The following is a 22290-nucleotide window of genomic DNA, read 5'->3' on the forward strand; positions in this document are numbered from 1 at the left end:
TGAACATTGAAGGAATGTGGTTTTAAAGTTAGTAACAGTTGCCAATGGGGAAGAAGATACTCATACTTAGGAAAAACCTAAACAGAATATTCTACAGTAGAGGAATACTTTAATTATTGATATCATGGACTTTGAAGATATTCGGGTGGACCCTTGAGAAATGATGGCTTTTATCTTTTAGCCTTAAAGAAGGAGAGGACCAGAAAGAGATAAAGGTTGAGCCAGCTCAGGCTGTAGATGAAGTGGAACCTCTACCTGAAGACTATTACACGAGACCAATAAATTTAACAGAGGGTAATTTTATACATGATTCTGCTTTGTTTGTATTTTACATCTAATTCTGTTTTTGTTACTTATATATGCCTTGTGATTTGAGGTGTTTTTTTTTTTGATTTGAGATTTTTAATAGCATAGTTGTTAGTACTAAAATGAGTCATGTAGAAAATAAAATAGATGTAATCATTTGAAGAACTTTAAAACATTTGTCAAATTTCTATATTGTAGTTTTTTGAAGAGCACTATTCACAAAGGCAGTGTTATTTTGTGTAATTATCTCATATACGTCTGATTTTGAGCAAGTCCCTGTAAACCAAGCTTGGTTTCTGCCTTTCATGCTAGTGACCACCCTTCAGCAGCGCCTCTTACAGCCTGACTTCCAGCCAATCTGTGCTTCACAGCTCTATCCTCGTCACAAGCATCTTCTGATCAAACGGTCCCTGCGCTGCCGAGTAAGTATTCCTTTCTGTAGAGTTGTCATTTGTGTAAGAGAAAAGCAAAAATAAACACGATTGGCATCTGGTCAGTATCAAAACCTCTGGAATGTAGTAAATGTAGAAGATGCTTGTACATAACGTTCCAGTGGCCAGGCACTATTTTAAAACTTTCAAGATAAACTTAATCCCCCTAACTCAGTGAGGTAGGTACTGTTGTTACCCTTGTTTTACACATGTGGAAGCCGGGGGTATTTGAAGGTTAAGTTCATACTGCTAACCCCTAAAAGAATGGTGAAAGAATATAAAGCTTTTAGTCCAGTAGAGAGGGGGAAAAAAGGACTAATAAAAAAAATCAATTTGCAAGAAAGAAGAAAAATCAGCAAAAGCCTCTGGGAATCTATGAAACTAACAGCAGGGTTTCTTCAATAAATAAAAGAAACATTGTAAAAGAAAACAAAGTATGAAAAAAAAATGGAAAGGAAACCTTTGCGATCAGTACCATCCAACAGAACTTTTCTGTGGTGATGGAAATGTTCTTTATCTGCATAGTCCAGCATGTTAGCCACTAGTCACCTGTGGCTACTGAGCACTCGAAATATGGTAGTGCAGCTGAGGGCCTGAATCTTTCTAAGATGAAAGTCATTTAAATAATCACATGTGACTAGTAGCTCCTGTTATCAAATAACACAGCATTAGATGAGAAGAGGCCTATCAACCAAACGCAGTGTATAGACTTTAATTCCTGATTCAAACACAGCATAGAAGGATAGAAAGAAAGGGACCAGGGGAGGAGGGAGGGAGGAAAGAAAAATGTGTGAAACCTTTGGGGAAATTTAAATACTGACTGGATTTTTTAATGCTATTAAAAGAATTATTCTTTTTCTTAGGGATAATAATGGTATTGTTATTTTTTTTAAGTATCTTTTAGAGCTGCATACCAAAATGTTTAAGGATGAAATGACATGATGTCCGATATTTGTTTCAAAATAGTCAGGCATGAGGAGTGGGTAAGAGTCTAGGTGAAACAAGATTGGCCATTGTTGCTAACACGTTGCTGATTGTTGAAGTTGGGTGGCTGGTACCAAGGGATTTATAATACCACTCTGTATTTTTGCATATGTTAAAAAAATTTCTATATTGAAAAACCTTTTTAGAAAGGAAGGGGCTTCCCTGGTGGCACAGTGGTTGAGAATCCACCTGCTAGTGCAGGGGACACGGGTTCAAGCTCTGGTCCGGGAAGATCCCACATGCCGCAGAGCAACTAAGCCCGTGTGCCACAACTATTGAGCCTGCGCTCTAGAGCCCACGAGCTACAACTACTGAAACCCGCAGGCCTAGGGCCCGTGCTCCGCCACAAGAGAAGCCACCACAACGAGAAGCCCGCTCGCCACAACTAGAGTAAATCCCGCACGCAGCAACAAATACCCGAGGCAGCCAAAAATAAATAAATAAATTTATTTAAAAAAAAAAAAAGAAAGGAAAAGCCCACTTTAAATATAAAGACACATATAGATTAAAAGTAAATGGAGGGGCTTCCCTGGTGGCGCAGTGGTTGAGAATCCGCCTGCCAATGCAGGACACACGGGTTCGAGCCCTGGTCTGGGAAGATCCCACATGCCAGGGAGCAGCTGGCCCCGTGAGCCACAATTACTGAGCCTGTGCGTCTGGAGCCTGTGCTCCGCAACAAGGGAGGCCGCGATAGTGAGAGGCCCGCGCACCGCGATGAGGAGTGGCCCCCACTTGCCACAACTGGAGAAAGCCCTCGCACAGAAACGAAGACCCAACACAGCCATAAATAAATAAATAAAAAATTTAAAAAAAAAAAAAAAAAAGTAAATGGAGAAATCCAAAAATGGGCAGAAGACCTAAATAGACATTTCTCCAAAGAAGACATACACATGGCCAAGAGGCACATGAAAAGCTGCTCAACATCACTAATCATTAGAGAAATGCAAATCAAAGCTACAATGAGGTATCACCTCACACCAGTTAGAATGGGCATCATCAGAAAATCTGCAAACAACAAATGCTGGAGAGGGTGTGGAGAAAAGAGAACCCTCTTGCACTGTTGGTGGGAATGTAAATTGATGCAGCCACTATGGAGAACAGTAAGGAAGTTCCTTAAAAAACTAAAAATAGAATTACCATATGATCCAGCAATCCCACTACTGGGCATATACCTAGAGAAAACCATAATTCAAAAAGACACATGCACCCCAGTGTTCATTGCAGCACTATTTACAATAGCCAGGTCATGGAAGCAACCTAAATGCCCATCAACAGACGAATGGATAAAGAAGTTGTGGTAATATATACAATGGAATATTACTCAGCCATAAAAAGGAAGGAAATTGGGTCGTTTATGGAGACGTGGATGGATCTAGAGACTCATACAGAGTGAAGTAAGAAAGAAAAACAAATGTCATATATTAACGCATGTATGTGGAACCTAGAAAAATGGTACAGATGAACTGGTTTGCAGGGCAGAAATTGAGACACAGATGTACAGAACAAATGTATGGACATCAAGGGGGATAGCCACAGGGGTGGGGGGGATGGTGGTGTGATGAATTGGGTGATTGGGATTGACATGTATGCACTGATGTGTATAAAATTGATGACTAACAAGAACCTGCTGTGTAAAAAAATAAATAAAATTAAAAAATTAAAAACAAAAGTAAATGGAGAAAAGTATACCATGTCAGTACTAATTGAAAGGAAGCAAGAGTAGCCATATTAATTTCAGACAGAACAGACTTCAAAGTAAAGACAGTTATGAGGGATAAAGAAGGGTATTACATAATGGTAAAGGGGTCAGTTCTCCAAGAAGATGTAACAATTCTTAATGTGTATGTGCTGAACAATAGAGTGTCAAACTGTGTGAGGCAAAACCTGATAGAACTGCAGGAGAAATAGGTGAGTCCACCATCGTAGTTGGAGTCTTCAACACCTGTCTCTCAGAAATGGACAGATCCAGCAGGCAAAAAATCAGTTTCATATTGACCCATCGATCTCACTTCTAGGAGTCTATCCTGAAGGTACACCTCTACAAACCAAAATATATAGAAGTTAGGGTACATCCACACAATGAGTACCAAAAATCTATAAAACAGAATGTACTAATGTGGGATGTATTTTTAAATGCAAAAAGCAGGGTGCTCAGCAGGTACATAACTTTTTGTATAAGAAAAGAGGGAAAATAAATATATAAACATAAAAAATATTTGTGCATGTTAGATTAATAGACTGTTGGAACAGAATAGAGAAAGCAGAAACAGACTCATGCATGTGAGGAAACTTGATTTTACTAAATAGGCCTTGCAGGTCCCTGGGGAAAGAATACTATTGAAATTTTGCTAGGTCAAATGATTCTATGAAAAAAAAATAAAATTGGGTCTCTAACTCACAGCATACACAAAAGTCAATTTCAGGAGCATTGGAAACTTTAAAGAGTAAATATGATGACCAGTATGTCTAGAAGGAAATATGGGAGAATATTCTTTATGGCTTCTAGTTAAGGGAGTAGTCCGAAAATAAGACAAACCATAAAGGAAAAGTTATATATTTGACACGTTAAAAGTAAAATTTATACCCCCATTCCAAAGAAAACCGATAAAGAAATGAAAAGGTAGGCCATAGACTGAGAAGAGTAATTTGTAAGGTATATAATTGACAAAGAATTAGTATCCAGAATATGTGAAGAAGTATAGCAAATCAGTAAGGAAAAGATACCCAGTATAAAAATAACAAATAGGTACTAACTTGCAATTTATGGCAGAGGAAATCCCAATACCCAATAAATAGGAAAGATATGCAAACATGTACAGTAATCAGGGAAATGTACATTAAAACTACAGTGAGAAACTATTTCATAATCATCAGATTGGCAAAAGTTAGCAGTTTGGCAATATCCATCAAAATAACGCAGGCTTCCTTGGTGGCGCAGTGGTTGAGAGTACGCCTGCCGATGCAGGGGACGTGGGTTCGTGCCCCGGTCCGGGAAGCTCCCACATGCCGCGGAGCGGCTGGGCCCGTGAGCCATGGCCGCTGAGCCTGCGCGTCCGGAGCCTGTGCTCCGCAACGGGAGAGGACACAACAGTGAGAGGCCCGCGTACCACAAAAATAAATAAATAAATAAATAAATAATAGATGCATGCACCCACTTTTAGGAAATTATCCTACAGATATATTCATACGTGTGGGAAGCGATTTGCATACAGGATTACTCATTGCTGCATTATTTGTAGTAGCAAAATCATGGAAACATTTATCAGTTTGGGTCTGGTTACATACGTTACGGAACTCATTACGGTCGGACACAGAGGTACATCTGTGCGTGCTGGTGCGTCATTCCAAGATCGATTCAGTGAAAAAGGCAGAAGAATATAAAATGTTCTCTTTTGTGTTACCGTAAAAAAGAAAGGTGATGTATGTGTATACTTCTGTGTGCATCAGCTATCTGTGAGAAAACACATGAGAAGCTTGTTGGCTCTGGGGAGAGGAACAGTGGGACAGGTAACTGGTATCTTTACACTGTTTCTTTTTTATACCATTAAAAAAATGTTTTAACCGGATGCATGTGGAACCCATTGAAGAAAGTAAGCAAGTAATTGTTACTGTATTTTAAAGCATGAGATCTGGAATCACACCACTTGGATTTAAATCCCAGCTCCAAGTCTTGCTGGCTCTGTGAAGTTTGCACAGATTATATACCTTTCCTGTGTCCCATTTTTATCATCTGTGACATAGGGACAATAATAATTATAGTACCTACACCTACCTCGTAAAGTTGATGTGATGTTTAAATTCACTTAAACCAAGAATGCTTATCTTTTAGGCTAGTAGAAAGGAAATTATAAAAGACTAATAATAATATAAAAGAAAACAAGGAAGGGACTTCCCTGGCGGTCAGGTGGTTAAGACTCCACACTTCCACTAGACTCCACACTTCCACTGCAGGGGGCACAGGTTCAATCCCTGGTCAGGGAACTAAGATCCCGCATGCCGCAAGTCACGGGCAAAAAAACAAACAAAACAAAGCAAGGAAGAGGAAAACTCAGAAAAATCCACATCTTTCATACTTAATAAGTCTGTGTTACTATTTCAGTAGTTTTGAAGCACTACAAGGTTATTAATATTTGATAGTGTGGTTGCTAATTTCCAGAAGTCCAAAACATCTTTTGTATATTTTGGTTATGGGTAGTATACATTCTATTTCAAAACATCTGTGATCTTTCAGCAAAGTAAAACCAAACTAGTAAATGCTATGCTTCTGGATTTGGCATGTCTCTGGATCAGTAGAGTGTGTTCCTGTTTTCCTCTGATACATATTTTTTTCTTTTTAGAAATGTGAACATAATCTGAGCAAGCCAGAATTTAATCCAACATCTATCAAATTCAAAATCCAGCTGGTTGCTGTGTGAGTATTTGGGATTGGTGTTTTGGGTTACTGTTTTTTTTTTGTTTTTTCACTATGACATGTGCTTACTCTTGGCTTAAAAAAGGAAAGAGAAACTACTTCAGAATAATCTTGCTGTTTTGTTCCTGTTTTGGTTTTGAAATACATACCAGGAAGTTGAAGGCAAATTTACAGACACAGAATCCAGGGTGTTATATCAGGACACATGATAGTATGGTCTGTGGCAATGTGGTATGTTGCTGGTTGGAGAGTCACTAGTCATTCATCGCAAATGATAAAGTACCTCCGTTTGGGAATGATCTCTTTAAAAAATTAATAAAATAAAATATAGCAGATGGGAGAATATCCCTGTAACAATGTTCCTGCTATTTAACTGTGTTCTGATAATGCTTTGTTGAGTGGGATAAAAGTGATTTAATTAGTGTTAACTCACTGAGACTTGTCAGTAGAAGGGAATTTTGTGTATGAAAATCATCTATCAAAGAAGAAAAATTAGGAAACTATTGTCTTGACTTTAGGGTGAGAGAGCCCTTCCCAAGTAAGGCAGGAAGCCCAGAAGCCACTAAGGAAAGTCGCCAGCTTTGACCTTAGCAGAAAGATATGAGTTGTAAAAACCAAAATTGACAACAAAGTCCCGAGACAGTAGAGCAAGAAAGAATATTTGCTACTCCATGATAAATAAAAGTTTAGTATCCCTGGAATGGGCTTGTTGAGGGGGGCGGGATGAGGTAGGGCAAAGGATTTGAACATGTAGCTCACAGAGGAGAAATTCCAAATGGCCGGTAAATATATGGAAAGATGCTGAGACCTGATAGGAAAAATTTTAAATAATAAGTAGTATTGAGTGCTAGTGAGCGTGTGGGTAAACGTACTTGCATACATTGTTGGTAGACTGAATTGCTAGAGTCTTTTTTTGGAGAGAGACCTGGAATATCAAGACAAAATGACATTGACCTTTTAACCTGGTAGTGCTGTCTCAGGAATCTATTCTCTAGAAACAAAGCAATATATAAAGACCAATACATAAAGATGTGTGTTATAACATTTTAAAGGCAAAAAGCTGGAAACAATTTTAATGTCAAACTGATTAACCATTAACAAAAAAAATTGATTAAATTGAGATACACTCATGTAGAATATTATGCAACAATTAAAAAGAAATCATTGGCAGTCAGAATGGCAGAGAAGTGCTGGCCTCATGACTTAGGAGGGCCAGATATGGGTTCTGGCACTTACAGAATTTGTCTAAACTGATTTCCCTCATCTCTGAAATGGGCATAACACCAGTCCTACCTCTCTCTTGTGGTTGTTGAGAAGGATCAGATGAGCTATATGTTCACAAATGCTTTGTAACTGTAAATCACCGTACAGTATGTTCTGTTTTCCCAACTATTATTTAATGCATGACTGGTTAGGACTACAAAAATGGCATGTGAAGTGTGGTACGAACTCCTTTCTTAATTAAGAATTACACTCATTACAGAAATCCTGAATGGCAGGATGTGCTTTGCATCAGTTTCTTAAGATTGCTTTGAAAAAAAGTGCTTTTCTTCTGGCATCATGGCAGAGTCACCGGGGAATCTTAATACATGTGTTCTGGTCACACATCAGACCAGCTAAATCCAAATCCTTGATAGTGGGGCTCTTGAATTTGTATCAAGTTACTCAGGTAGTCCTGATGACTGTCATGAAAAATACCTAGTCTGAAGTTAAAATACCTTAATGCTAAGATGCACTCCTACCCGTGCCCACTTGTAGTGTTTCTGCAATAGATTTTGTCTTATGTTAATATATGCACGATAACATTTATGCATGCTTTGTTCCAAGCACTTTTTGCACTATTATTTAATTTATTCTTCACAATAACCTCAAGATAAAGGTACTTTCAATGTTCTCATTTTATAACCGAGACACAAAGAGGTAAATATCTTGCCCTGCTCTTTACAAAGAAGTATCTTGGTATATAAACACTAAGCTGGAATTTGAACCTGGGTTTTGACGTTTTGAGTCCAGAACAAGCACATACAAGTACAAAATTCTATTGTCTTATTTAGAGAGGTAGTGTAACATAGTGGTTAAGAGCAAGGACCCTGCAGCCAGACTGCCTAGATTTGAATGCTGGCCACTTACCAGCAAGCTACTTCTCCCAAGCCTAGTTTCTTCCTCTTTATAATGGGGATAATAGTAATATCTATTTTACGCAGTTGCAATGCAGATTACATGAGTTAATATTTGTAACATACTTCAAATGTTACACATAGTAAGTGCTATATAAAAGTGGTAAGTAGGTGGTAGTGTTTTTATACCCCTATAATGTAGTATTAAATCAGTCTTGGATCTTGTAACCAGTTGCCTATAGGTTTACAGAAATGAATTAATAAAAATCTCAAAAAATATATCTAATACATATATAAGGTAGAGATACCTGCCATGATGCACACACATATATAGGCTCTAAACTAGAGGTATATGTAAGATTTCAGAAAGAATTCATTACCAGTTTGGTTTCATATCTTAAGTTCTTATCGAAGTGGTATGATTCTTTAAAATTATCTCTGACATGTTCTAATTAACGTGAAGAAATCATTTCTTTGCTGCACTAGCTTTAAAAAAAAAAAAGTAACAATTTTAAGAGACTCCAATGACCATTAATGCATTTTTTTATTCACGCATAGCAATTATATCCCAGAAGTGAGAATCATGTCAATTCCCAACCTTCGCTACATGAAGGTTAGTACCATGCTTATTTACGTGAAGAGAAAGAATTAATTGATCAAAGATGTGTGCATATATGTATGTGGTGGCTGTGTGTATTTGACATGGGATGCAATGAGCAAGGGATAAAAAAGAAGAAAGTTTGAAATAATAAAGGGATTGAGATTTTAAGTGTCCTTAAGCTGGGATTCTTGATAACAGCATCTTTGAAATATATGCAGAAGGAGCAGTGTGCACATTACACTGAGGTAGAATCATGGCAGGGAAAGAAAGGAGATGTTAGACCCCACAGGCATCTTCAGCTCTCCTCCAGCCAGGAGATTCTCCACCATCTCACGTGTGTGTATGTGTGAGATATCAGGAATCAACTAGATTTCTTCTTTACCACAGCCCCTCTCTTCTTTGAGGTCCTTATCTCCCATACACTGACACCCCAGTGAATTGCACAGTGTTCTGCAGCAGCGTCTTAGTTCTTTCATGCTGCTCATAAAGATACTTTTATAGTCCCTGTTCATTTTAATTTTATTTATTTTTTTACTAATGTAAAGAGCATACCAAACAAGGGTAAATTATGGTGCAAGAAAACTTAAAAGTCTTTTACAGTCTTGATGTGCCTTTTTTTTTTCTATGCTAATATATCTGGCTAGCCTGTGGCTCCCATATTTTATTTATGAGGGCTTCCTTCTTTTTAGTCCTTAAGTGGAGACCTGGGTAGGGCAATCACTTAGATAATGTGTATTTCTCAGAATTTCTGCATCTAGTAACTGGCCCTTTCTGTGGGATCTATTCCATTTCCTCAGTGAAATAGAAGCTCCAGAGAGTGTGTAAACTAGCATATAAGTAACAATAGGAGTTAGTGAGCACTTGGAGAATGCAGTGATGTAGAGGCACAGGTGGGTGTTACTGTTGGAGAGTAATGCTGGAGGCGTGGAGGTCGGAGGGGGTGATGGTTTTGTGATCTAAGCATCTAGGGAAGTGGACCTAGGTGGCAGCAGTGGACCATGTCTGAAAGATGCCTTTCCTTTTCCCCAGGAGAGCCAGGTCCTCCTGACTCTTACGAATCCAGTGGAAAACCTCACCCACGTGACTCTGTTGGAGTACGAGGAGGGGGACCCTGATGATATCAACAGCACTGCTAAGGTAGGAACGCTTTGCCTCATCCTGAGTAACCCTGACTTCTCCTGGAGTGGCCTCATTTGCCTTGGCTTAAAGGACTCCACACTGTCTCATTTTCACCTCCGAACAGTCATCAAGTTCTTCTGATTTCACCTCTTGAGTTTTTTTTACTTTATCCGCAAGCACACTGCCACTGCCCTTTTTGAAGGTCTCATCATTTCTTACGTGGACTGTGACAGTAACTTCCTAACTCCCTGTTTTTTCTTCACCCCCACTTTCATGCCAGCCCATCTTCCATCTTGCCATTAGGGTGATCTTTCTAAGATCTAACTTTGATCATGGCATGCAGCTTGTTTGGTGTCCCTCTGACGTTGGGATGAAGTCCACATTCCTTGGCATAGCTTAAGAGCTCCCTGATGTCCTCACCTCTCTCTTTTCTTCCAGGATGACCTTCCCTGAAACCCCCAAATCTAGCATTCTCGAAATTGTGCATATTAATGGTTGAGATCCAAGCATATCCAATGGGTCATAAACTTTCATGCTTCTGAAGGACTGCATATGCTATTCATTTTATCTAGAATTCCTCCTTCCCATCCCCACTCCCCTGACATATATGGCCACACCTCTCTTTCTGCCTGATGCATACTCATTTTTCAAGACACAAAGGAAATAACATTTCCTTTTAAAAGCTGGTGTGCCTCCACTAGATGCCCTCTGCTTACACAGAGTATACATAGCACTAAATATATTTTTTAATAGTCTATTTATTTATTGATTGATTGATTGATTGATTGGCTGTGTTGGGTCTTCATTGCTGCACGCGGGCTTTCTCTGGTTGCGGCGAGTGGGGGCTACTCTCCGTTGCAGTGCACGGGCTTCTCATTGTGGTGGCTTCTCTTGTTGCAGAGCATGGGTTCTAGGTGCGTGGCTTCAGTAGTTGTGGCTCACGGGCTTAGTTGCTCTGCGGCATGTGGGATCTTCCTGGACCAGGGATCGAACCTGTATCCCCTGCATTGGCAGGTGGATTCTTAACCACTGCGCCACCGGGGAAGTCCAAGTACTAAATATTAAAATAGGTGATTTTGACTCTCAGTGTTGGTTGAATGAATGAAATGAGGCCTTTCTTCTACATTTTGCTACTTCATGATTCATCTAGTACTTGAAATTTTAGAACAAGAACTTTTCTCTATAGACCGTCTATTACTGACTCATAATTCAGCATGATACTCATAACAAAAGTTGGTAGAAAGGATGCCTGTATCTTTAATTAGCTGTTATTCAAGTTATACTTATTAGTAGAGAATTTATCTTTTTTTTTACTTCTGCTTTTTAATGATTTCATTTACTAGCATCACTTCCAAAGAGAGATGACACTCATCTGTCCTTGCTCCTTTTTAAAATAACATTAATAAGCTGTGCAAGTGAGGATAGAGACAGAAATACGTGCCTGATGAGTATACCCAGCTTATGGATTTGCCATTTTTCTCTCTCTTCACAGCTCCCCGGCCACATTTATATCCATAATTAGTAATGTTGTTTACATTGTTATTTGTTAACTTCTAACATAGCGAAGTTGAAGCCTAGTTACAACATAAGGCTAAGTGTAAAGAATGCTTAACTGTTTTTCATGGCCATAAACATACCCAATATCTGCATTTCAGAAAATATGTTGGAACCACTGTTTCACATTAGGTTTGTTTTTTTTTTTAAAAAAATGAAGAACTGTTTCAGATATACCACAAAGCATAAAGAATAACATAGCAAACACCCATATTCCCCCAGCCCCTTAAGAAATAAAACATTAAAGACACAATTGAAGCCCCCGCGTCCTGCCCACTTAAATTCCCCTTAGCATCCCCAATGAAGAAAGCACTCACCTGACTTTACCATTCCCTTAAATTTCTTTGTTCTTATACTTTTATCAGAAATGTCCAAACAATATGTTTGTTAAACTTTTTATAAGTGAAATAATGTATGTTTCTTGAAACTTGCTGCTTACTTCTGCATGTCTAGCTCAGGGCAATACTTTTCTGTATTCCACTGAATGAATGTTCTACACGCACTGATTCCTTCTGAGGCAGCTCTCTTTGTGTTGCTCTCCAGGTGGTGGTGCCTCCCAAAGAGCTTGTTTTAGCCGGCAAGGATGCAGCAGCAGAGTATGATGAGTTGGCAGAACCCCAGGACTTCCAGGATGATCCTGAGTGAGTGATCCTTTTCTCTCTCTCTCTCTCTCTCTCTCTCTCTCTCACACACACACACACACACACACACACACACACGTCACAGTTGGCTCGTACACGAGGCCCACTCACAGATCTCAATTTTCTTATCTGAATTTTTAAAGTAATTTTTTCTTCCTATTTATAAAAATAATTACTATAGAAATTTGGTGAATATATATTTATATTTATATATAAAACCATGAAGAAGAAAATAAAATCTCACCACCAGAGATTAGCACCATTAACATTTCCATCAGTGGGATCTTTCTGTAAGCACAGTTTTTTTGTTTTTTTGGGGTTTTCTTGCGGTACGCGGGCCTCTCACTGTTGTGGCCTCTTCCATTGCGGAGCACAGGCTCCGGACACGCAGGCTTAGTGGCCATGGCTCACGGGCCTAGCCGCTCCGCGGCATGTGGGATTTTCCCGGACCGGGGCACAAACCCATGTCCCCTGCATTGGCAGGCGGACTCTCAACCACTGCGCCACCAGGGAAGCCCAAGCACAGTTTTTATAACCTATGTTTCCTGTGTTAAAAAATTTTCAAGTGCATGATTGTTAATGGTTGTGGACAGGATATAGTATTCTATCCCCAAAGATTTACCATTGGATTTGTCTACCTGGCCCCCAACCTTTCCATCTTAGAGTAACAGATTTTACTCTCTCATACCTAATAACTGAGAAGTAAAAAACCAAACCTTTCCCAGATGAGAAACAGAAATCACATCAGTTATTTGAACAGAGAGAATTTAATATAAAGACTTGTTAACTGGGTAACTTCAGAGGTTAAGAAGAAATCTGAAATTTCCCAGAGATGGTAATTTTATGAAGCAGTTACCACTCCTAGGGCTGAGGGAACAAAGGGAAATGGTTTAAATGATTCAAATTTAGAAGCTTGAGGGAGGAGCCCCATGGAGCTGAAACTCAGACCTCTGGGAAATGGGAGCGGGGACACTGCCTGACGGGTGCTGGCATCACAGGGTGCCAGAGGAGGGGTGGCATGCTGAAGCTGGTTATGCAGTTGGAAAACCTGGACACTGCCACTTCCTGAGTGAAGAGGCATTGCTGGAGTGCGGCCCACAGGAGCTGCATGCAGACAGGAAGCTCACCGGGAGAACCAGGCCCCTTCTTCCTGCAGGCTTCTGGTCTCCATTAGAGCCCCTAAAGGGAGCCTGGTAAGGAGCCAGCCTACCAAGCAGAAATGTGGTTAGCAGAATCCTGTGTCACAAAGCAGGCTACAGAAAGTGGGCTTGGAGCTGAAAAGCAATAGCATTTAATACACTGGTGTAGGGAATATTTAAGGTTTTTTAACAGAATGATCAAAAACTCCCTCCACAAGATCCCGGAAAGAAGAAATAACATGGGACAAATTAGAAAGACAAAGTGAGGGCAAAGAGGAGGTTAGTACGGTGATTACCAAACTTGGGTGAACTTCAGAAAGCACCAGCATGGGTGTTTTAATTTTTTTTTTTTTAATTCTGTATAGAGTACCAGACCCCACAGCTTCTCTTTAACAGGTCTAGGTAGGCACCAGGAATCTGAATTTTTTAAAAAAAAGCTTCCCAGGCATCAGTGGTTGCCTGGGAAATTAAAGCTAGAAAGACATTTTCTTTTTTACTATTTTTGAACTGAATTTTTAAAATGAATCTGATGTAAATCAAAGGTTTGATTAGTTACTAAAAAATGATTGTGTTAGTATAATACAAAATGCATTCTCTATAATCCTTGCTTTATATAAATTAAGTACAGAAATTTGTTAAGCCAAGGTGAACTTCTGGAAAGATCATCTGAGATAAATTCCAGTCAGATTACATGACAGATTAATGAAAGAAATGTAATTATATTCCACATTACTGTACTTTATAGGACTTCCAGATATCTGGAAATTAGTAGTACTAATACTGGATAATATGTAAATATTTTATTTCAGTAACTTTTCTTAAAGTAATTGAGTATCATCTGGATAGTAGATCAAATTCTGTTTATTTCATTGCCTTTTGACTTTTTGAAGCTAAGTTATTTAAACACAAACTTCAAGTGCATATCAGAAAACTGAAATGGAAACTTCAACTAAAGAGATTTTTTTCTATTCTAAAAATTCCTAATTTACAGACTCTATTTACAAAACACACTGATTTATGGTATTCCAGAGACTCCTTTAAAGCTCCGAGTTAGCATCCGTCTATATCCTATAGAAATAATACCATATGTATATAAAGGTTAATGTGAAGGGATGTGTATAACAGAGGAAATCGGTGTATACTAATTATGGTCGCTATGCACCCATTAAGTAGAAAAGGCCTATATATACCAATATGGACAGGTGTTTGTGATAAACAGTGAAAAAAAGCATGTTACAGAATAGTGTCCCTTTTGTGTTGGTTAAAAAAGCAGAAAAGTGTAAGTGCACAGAAAAATATTTGGTAGGTTAAGAGCCAAACCGTTTACAGTTGTTCTCTGTACTGAAGAGGAAAATAAGAGGAAAGACTTACTTTTCCCCATTTAAAATTTTTATGACTATATTTTACTGTTGTAATATTAAAAAGATAAGGAGGTCAGCATTTTGCTGAAGAAACTCTTCATTGTTGACAAACGGGATGGTGGTCATATCTTGTCAACAGAGATTTCCTGTGGGGCATAAAATGACTGTGAGTCTAACAGGCTTGGCTGACTTGTGACCTGCCTAATACTATGCTTATTTCCTTCCATAGCATTATAGCCTTCAGAAAGGCCAACAAAGTGGGTATTTTCATCAAAGTGACCCCACAGCGTGAGGAGGGTGAAGTGACCGTGTGCTTTAAGATGAAGCACGATTTTAAAAACCTGGCCACCCCCATCCGCCCCATCGAAGAAGCTGACCAGGGTACAGAGGTCATCTGGCTCACCCAGCATGTGGAACTCAGCTTGGGCCCGCTTCTTCCTTAAAGTGTTCCAGTGGCGGGCAGATCCCAAAGGACAGTACCATCACCAACCCGCGTTAAAATGTGGAAGCCGCTGCTTCGTTAGGCCTTGTTTATAATGATGTACCCATGCACTACTGAATCCTGTTCCTAGGAGGTTGGGGGCATAGGCAAGGCATTAGGAACACAGGGTGACTGCTGTTCCTCTGGCCCTCTCTTCTGTTAACACCCGTAAGTCTGTGTCTCCCTCACTGAACCCTGCACGTTGACTAATAACAGCATAGTTCCATCCCAAGAAAGGGGGTGGCTGTTTCCTGGAGTGGCATTCGATTGACCACTTGAGAAACTGACCATACTATCTCCCGATCTGATCTCATAAAGGATCACAATCTCACAGATGAAACTTAAAATAACCGAAAGGTAGGCCCGCTATTGATGACCCAGCATTGGTCTCAGTATACCAGCTGCTTTTTGCATTCCACTAGATATGATCTAGCACTCTAAACGTATCCCTTCACTTGCCATCTTGGCTCCCATCCATTTGACAGGATAATAGAATCGTCATGTTGTCTTTAGTTTTGTGATGATTGGAAAAACCAGTGAAATAGTTAAGGCACCTTAATTTGCCCTCTTTTAAGTGAATATAAGATACTTATTTATTAATTGTTCTTAAAAAATTTTTCCCAGTAGAATACAGAACTTTTTCTTCTAGGAAGAATTTGAGAAGCAAGCAATTACGTGTCATGTCAAGGGGGTGGCAAATTCTGTTCATTTTAACTGTCGCCACAATATCCAGGGACTGATGCTGCCGCAGCGAGCCCATCTTTATGTCTTACTCCCTACCCTTCGGCTCGGCCTCTTTAACTCAATAAGTTGTTCTGAGTACTGGGGACCTGGAAAGAGCCCAAAGAAAACTTGGTGGACAAGTTCACTTCTGGAATGCAGAAAACATTTAAAATGTTCGATGTTTATCATGATCTGAACTAATGTTCTTTCCATTGATTTGAAGGGGAAAGTTAACATTTGTAATCTCTTGAATCCAAAACTGGATATTCAGAAAAAGAACCTTCTCCCTTCCTGCATTTAAGGCTTTTTATCATATGGTTTGTCAAATAAGAGCGTTTTGACCATAAGTCATAAAGAATACTTGCCTAACAGCACACATGCTGTTTTCACTTGGTATCCTGGAGTTGGGTTGCTAACCTTAATTTCTGTGATGTTTTCTCAACTGAGACTTGACAAAGTAGACCACCACCTGCACCACACTTTCTGTAAATGTATTGTTAGCAAGCAGCCAACAGACTTTTGGGGAAAGAGAAATTTCCTGTTTATTCTGGTTTTGTCTTTAAGTTCAAGCCTTTCATTTAAAAAAAAAATTAAAGGTATATATAGTAATCTAGAGTACAGACAGGACATAGTTACTTTTCAGCTCCCCTTGGAAGATAAAAATATTTAGGAAGCCTCTGAAAGACACTAAATAGTACTCTTAAGATAAAGCCAATATTATGAAACAGTATTCCACAGAGCAATATGTATGCTGCAGTATGAGAAAAAAACACTCATGTCTCCAATATTATGACAGTAATAATGCTTAGCCTGTTAGGAGTTGGGGCAGGGTGTTGTATAATGACAAATCTGCAGACTATAGAAATAGCTTAACTTTTTGTGACCCCACAGAGTGTCAAATTAATTTTTATTTCACTACTCACTAAAGCCTCCTGTGACGTGAGTGCTCCATATTTGCCAGTGGAGGAGATAAGCCTCAAGGTAGAGGATAGCTTCCTGTGTTTACACATTTGCATAGACTACACACAGTTACGTGTTTAAGGCATATAGCTGGTGTTTGTTCCCAGAAATAATAATGTTGAAGTAATGGGTCTCATCACGCCCATGTGACACAGAAACACAAAAACACTATTGATCGTAGAATTTTTTCCTCAGAAGCCAAATTAACTTGCAGAATAACAGAGCCATTGATTTAATGGTTCCTCAAGATAGTTTTCAGTGCAAGCTGGTACTTCGTGTGTTAGTAGAAATGGTTCAGTATCTGTGTGTTAGTAGAAATGGTTCAATACCTGCAGCTGGTGAATTTGGAATTCTATTTGTTCCTTTTCTGTATTCGATTAGGTGCAAGATTTTTAAAGTATAGTCAGTGTGCACCACTGCAGGCAAATTAGATGTCATTAGCACTAGAAACTACAACTTTGGAAACTTAAAGCTAAGTTAATTTGAATTTGTGATTTGATTAGCCCACCAGTGTTTTCTTTTGTTCAGACTGTTTAATGAGCTAAATGTAATGCATATTTATAAAGAAACATCCTTTGTGGTCCCTTTTGGGAATGAGAGGCACTCCTTGGTCTTTATGAATGACAGGTTACTGTTTTGCCTGATTGCTTAACTTCGTGTGGTGAAATAAAGCAGAAAAAGCTTGAAAAGTGTCTTTTGTTTGGTTTTGTGAAGACTGATTGGAGTAGCATGCCAGGGGTGGAGTTAGGGTTAGCATGCGAGTCAGTGGGGCATGCTCCCTTCTTCCATTTGTCTAAATGAACTAAGGTAAAACCTCAAGGTAGTTCACTGTAACATTATATAGATAGATGTTGCTTGTGCTCCTTATGAACGTATTATCAGAACCAATATGTAAATGTTATGTTGTTAGGACTCTACCAGCTTTTATCCTGGGTCATTGCTCCCAAAGATATCCTTTTAAGTGTACAAAGTGGCCCAGCGCTCTCAGGTAGCCACTCGTCCACTTTCACCTGTACTCAACTTTTCCCTCCTCTTAACTGTAGATTCATCAACTACTTCCCTTGCTCTCTGCACCCTAGCCACACAAGTCTCTGCTATTCCTGATTCACCCCAGGTTGTGCCCTCTCAGGTTCTTTGCACTGGCTGTTCCCTCTGCCTGGAAAACTCTTCTCCCAGATATCTGTACAACTCAAACCCCCCGCCAGTCAGGTCTGTGCTTAAATGCTTCCTTCTGAGGCTTTCCCTGACCTCCCTGTGTGATAATGCCCTTCCCTAAATGCGTATCCCCCTTCTTTGCTGCTTTTTTTCCCCGTAGCACTGATTACCATCCAGCACTATATTTTTTGTTTCATCATACGAGAACATAAGCTCCATAGTATAGGGATTTTTGTCTTTTTTAAAAAATTGATGTATCTGCAGAGCATAGAGCAATGCCTGGCAAGTAGCAGACAATGAATATTTGTTAAATAAATTAATACCATCTTCCTTTTCCTTGTTTACGTAGCTGTTGGTCTTTTATCTTTTTAAAATATATATATACATATGCCTCTTTTTGTCATAAGCCAAATATCTTAACTTCCCTTGAGCTCTCTTGTTCCGGTGTTAGCTCAACCTAGGATACTCCCTAGGTATCCTACTCCCATCTAGATGTGGTCTTAATCTGTAGTACTTAACCTCTCCAGGGCATTTACCTCTGCCTAGTATTGGGTTTTGTATGTGTATCGTTCCTTTGCTGTAATGCACACCCTTGCAGAGCCAAATCCAGGCCCCTTTGTCATCTCTTTCTCCTATATTCCAGTCAAAGGGTAGCCTGGAATAAACTCAAAAACTCAGAGCCAGGTCACTTGCTCAATTGCAATATAGTTGATCCTTGAACAATGCAGGGGTTAGGGACACTGACGCTGGGGCAGTCGAAAACCTGTGTATAATTTTACAGTTGGCCCTCTGTATCCAAGGTTCTGCATCCATGCATTCAACCAAGTGCAGATCATGTAGTATTGTAGTATGTATTTAGTGGGGGAGAAAAGTGTGTGTAAGTGGACCCACGCAGTTCAAACCTGTGTTGTTCAAGGGTCAATTGTAGTTAGCTTTATTTATCCCCATTTTCTGGTGGTCAGGGACATCAATAGTGAAATATATTTCACAATACAGACCACCTACACAAGATAATGACTTTAAGTGTTAAGTGAAAGTAACATTAAATGATATGGAATCAAATAGTGAGAAAGTTGTATCATTCTCATGCCCTGCTCCCCTCTCCCCATCCTTCTGTCAAATAAGGATAAAGTATCAGTTCTCTTATGTAGCACTTTTTTTTTTCTTTTAAACATAGGCTTCTGTCTCAGAGCCTTTGGCAGACAACAGAGGCTTACTTACTAAAAAATATTGTTTCATTTTCATTGTACTTGTTCTTAAGGCTACATCTACACAAGCGATATTAATTTTCCATTTACAGAAGTGATAAAAAATGTTCCTCTTAAAATATATTTAAGTAAAATGAGGAGACTCCCACTTGTGCCTATGATGTAGATGTGTGGAAAGAGTGTCACCCTGACTCAAATAAAAAAAGTGGATAGATGACAAAATCATAAATTTTATTGGATCTATCAGATAGTTGATGTGGCAGGGCAGTCAACTAGCCTGAATTTCAAGGAAGGACAGACCCCTCCAAGGAGAGATGGGATGTAGACTGGCTCACCTGTAGCAGAGCATGGGAGGAAGAAGTGTTGACCAACATATAAGCAGGTAAGAGGAAATCAACTAAAAGAATTGCTAAAGGCCAAACTGGGGCTAACATGACAGTATAAAACCCCTGGGAGCCTGAGATACTAGGGGACCTTGCATGCACTGACGAGCTCTTTCCAAAACCTCCACCGGGTGTTCATGAGAAAGACCTGGTGGGAGTGGGGTGCTGGAGCTCTACAGAGCCTCCCTTGGTTTGGAGGCATGCAAAGGAAGGAGGAGTAGGAAAGGCATGAAACCTTGCCTCCCCCTGGCTAGGCCCTTCCCTCATTAGGAGCAAAAAGGCCTAAGCCACTGGGGGAGGAGCAGAAAACCCTGTCTCCCTAGAACACAGGTAAAGACCCGTTGCTGCTGGGACAAGGTAAGAAAAAACCTCTACCCTTGGGAGGGACAGGATTCAGTCCTGAGCGCCACCCCCCCCAGGATTTTATACCAATACCATTAAAGGCCTCTTGCAAGAAGGGCAAGAAACTCTCCCCCCTCAAGACCAACCACAGATACAAGTCAGGGTTTGGCTGCCACAAAGAGGAGGGGCAAGAATGCTGAGAAAAGACCCATTTCCAAGGCCTGGGCACGAAGGACCTACTAAAGACAGGCTTTGGGACCTCCCTGGTGACGCAGTGGTTAAGAATCTGCCTGCTAGACTTCCCTGGTGGCGCGGCGGTTGAGAGTCAGCCTGCCAATGCAGGGGACACAGGTTCGAGCCCTGGTTCGGGAAGATCCCGCGTGATGCAGAGCGACTAAGCCCGTGCACCACAACTACTGAGCCCGTGAGCCACAACTACTGAGCCTGCGTGCCACAACTGAAGCCCTTGCGCCTAGAGCCCGTGCTCCACAACAAAGAGAAGCCACCGCAATGAGAAGCCCGCGCATCACAACGAAGAGTAGCCCCAGCTCGCCGCAACTAGAGAAAGCCCAAGTGCAGCAATGAAGACCCAATGCAGCCAAAAATAATTAAAAAAAAAAAAAAAAAGACTGAGGCTTAATTAGAACAAAGAATCCCTGAGTCCTCCCTGACTCCCAACGTAGTTAGCAGCTGCTGGGGGCATGGGCAAAGGCATAGAGACTTAACCATATGGTGCAGGTATGCAGGACAGCTGAAAGCTAAGGATGAAGTATGAACACTTGAGAAAAATTCTTCAGCCCCAAAGCACAAAATTAGTGGATATGAAACCTGTGGTTTCAAACACTGAAGGCAACCATCGCAACAACAAAACCCAAACCTAGCTCAATTTCTGACCAGAATGACCAAACCCCACACGAATGTCCTGACAGAAGAGGCTTGCCTATTTCCAAGCATTAATATTATTGACTTCAGTCTCTACTGTTATATAAGTAATGACGTGGCATTCAATAAAAATTTTGAGATACACAAAGAAGCAAGAAAAACCAACCCATTTGTGATAGTCAATCAATGAGACCCTATACAGGTATGACCCAGATGTTGGAATTATTGGTCAGGGACTTAAACTCTGATTAACATGTCGAAGATCTAGTTGAAAATAGGGATAATATGCATGACAGATTTCAGCAGAGAGGTAGAAACTATAAGAAAGGGACAAATTGAAAACCACAGGATCAGAGATGAGGAATATTTTCTCTGGGCTCATCAGAACACCTTGTCATACCTGAGAAAATAATCAGGAAACTTGGAAACAGATCAATAGAAATTATCCAAACTGAAACTCCCAAAAAGAAAACAACAGCGTATTCAAGGTCTATGGGATGATATCAAATAGTCTAACATGTAACTGGAGTCCCAGATGGAGAAGAAACTGGGCAGAATATTTAAAGAGATGACACTTAAGAATTTTCAAAATACAATGAAGGACAACAAATCACAGATGCACGAAGCTCAGATAAACGCAAGCGCTTTCTTATACAGGAAAAAAACATACCATATGATCAAGTAATCCCACTCCTAGGTATTTACACACACAAAATGAAAACCTATGTCTGTACAACAACCTGTATGTGAATGTTTATAATGCCTTTATTTATTTATTTATTTTTGGGTTTTGTTTTTTTTTTTAACATCTTTATTGGAGTATACTTACTTTACAATGGTGTGTTAGTTTCTGCTTTATAACAAAGTGAATCAGCTATACATATACATATATCCCCATATCTCCTCCCTCTGTGTCTCCCTCCCACCCTCCCTATCCCACCCCTCTAGGTGGTCACAAAGCATGAGCTGATCTCCCTGTGCTATGCAGCTGCTTCCCACTAGCCATCTATTTTACATTTGGTAGTGTATATATGTCCATGCCACTCTCTCACTTCATCCCAGCTTACCCTTCCCCCTCCCCGCGTCCTCAAGTCTATTCTCTACGTCTGCGTCTTTATTCTTGTCCTGCCCTTAGGTACTTCAGAACCATTTTTTTTTAGATTCCATGTATATGTGTTAGCATACGGTATTTGTTTTTCTCTTTCTGACTTAGTTCACTCTGTATGACAGACTCTAGGTCCATCCACCTCACTACAACTAACTCAATTTCGTTTCTTTTTATGGCCGAGTAATATTCCATTGTATGTATGTGCCACATCTTCTTTATCCATTCATCTGTCGATGGACACTTAGGTTGCTTCCATGTCCTGGCTATTGCAAATAGAGCTGCAACGAACATTGTGGTACATGACTCTTTTTGAATTATGGTTTTCTCAGGGTATATGCCCAGTAGTAGGATTGCTGGGTCGTATGGTAGTCTATTTTTAGTTTT

At 39.9% G+C, this 22290-nt stretch overlaps 1 protein-coding gene across 1 annotated transcript in view; it reads left to right on the forward strand.

Moving 5' to 3' along the window:
* DCTN4 (dynactin subunit 4) overlaps nucleotides 1-17520 on the forward strand; it is a 32453-nt gene extending 14933 nt beyond the window's left edge. Inside the window, exons 7-13 of the mRNA XM_082620288.1 lie at nucleotides 182-294; nucleotides 619-728; nucleotides 6059-6132; nucleotides 8808-8862; nucleotides 9880-9987; nucleotides 12067-12164; nucleotides 14894-17520. Of these exons, the coding sequence (XP_082476414.1) occupies nucleotides 182-294; nucleotides 619-728; nucleotides 6059-6132; nucleotides 8808-8862; nucleotides 9880-9987; nucleotides 12067-12164; nucleotides 14894-15107 (772 nt within the window). The 3' untranslated portion in view covers nucleotides 15108-17520. The remainder of the gene's footprint in view (nucleotides 1-181; nucleotides 295-618; nucleotides 729-6058; nucleotides 6133-8807; nucleotides 8863-9879; nucleotides 9988-12066; nucleotides 12165-14893) is intronic.
* Nucleotides 17521-22290: the final 4770 nt, after the last annotated feature.

Source organism: Mesoplodon mirus (genome assembly GCF_964341445.2).
Source record: "Mesoplodon mirus genome assembly, chromosome: 5".
Classification (NCBI taxonomy): Eukaryota; Metazoa; Chordata; class Mammalia; order Artiodactyla; family Ziphiidae; genus Mesoplodon; species Mesoplodon mirus.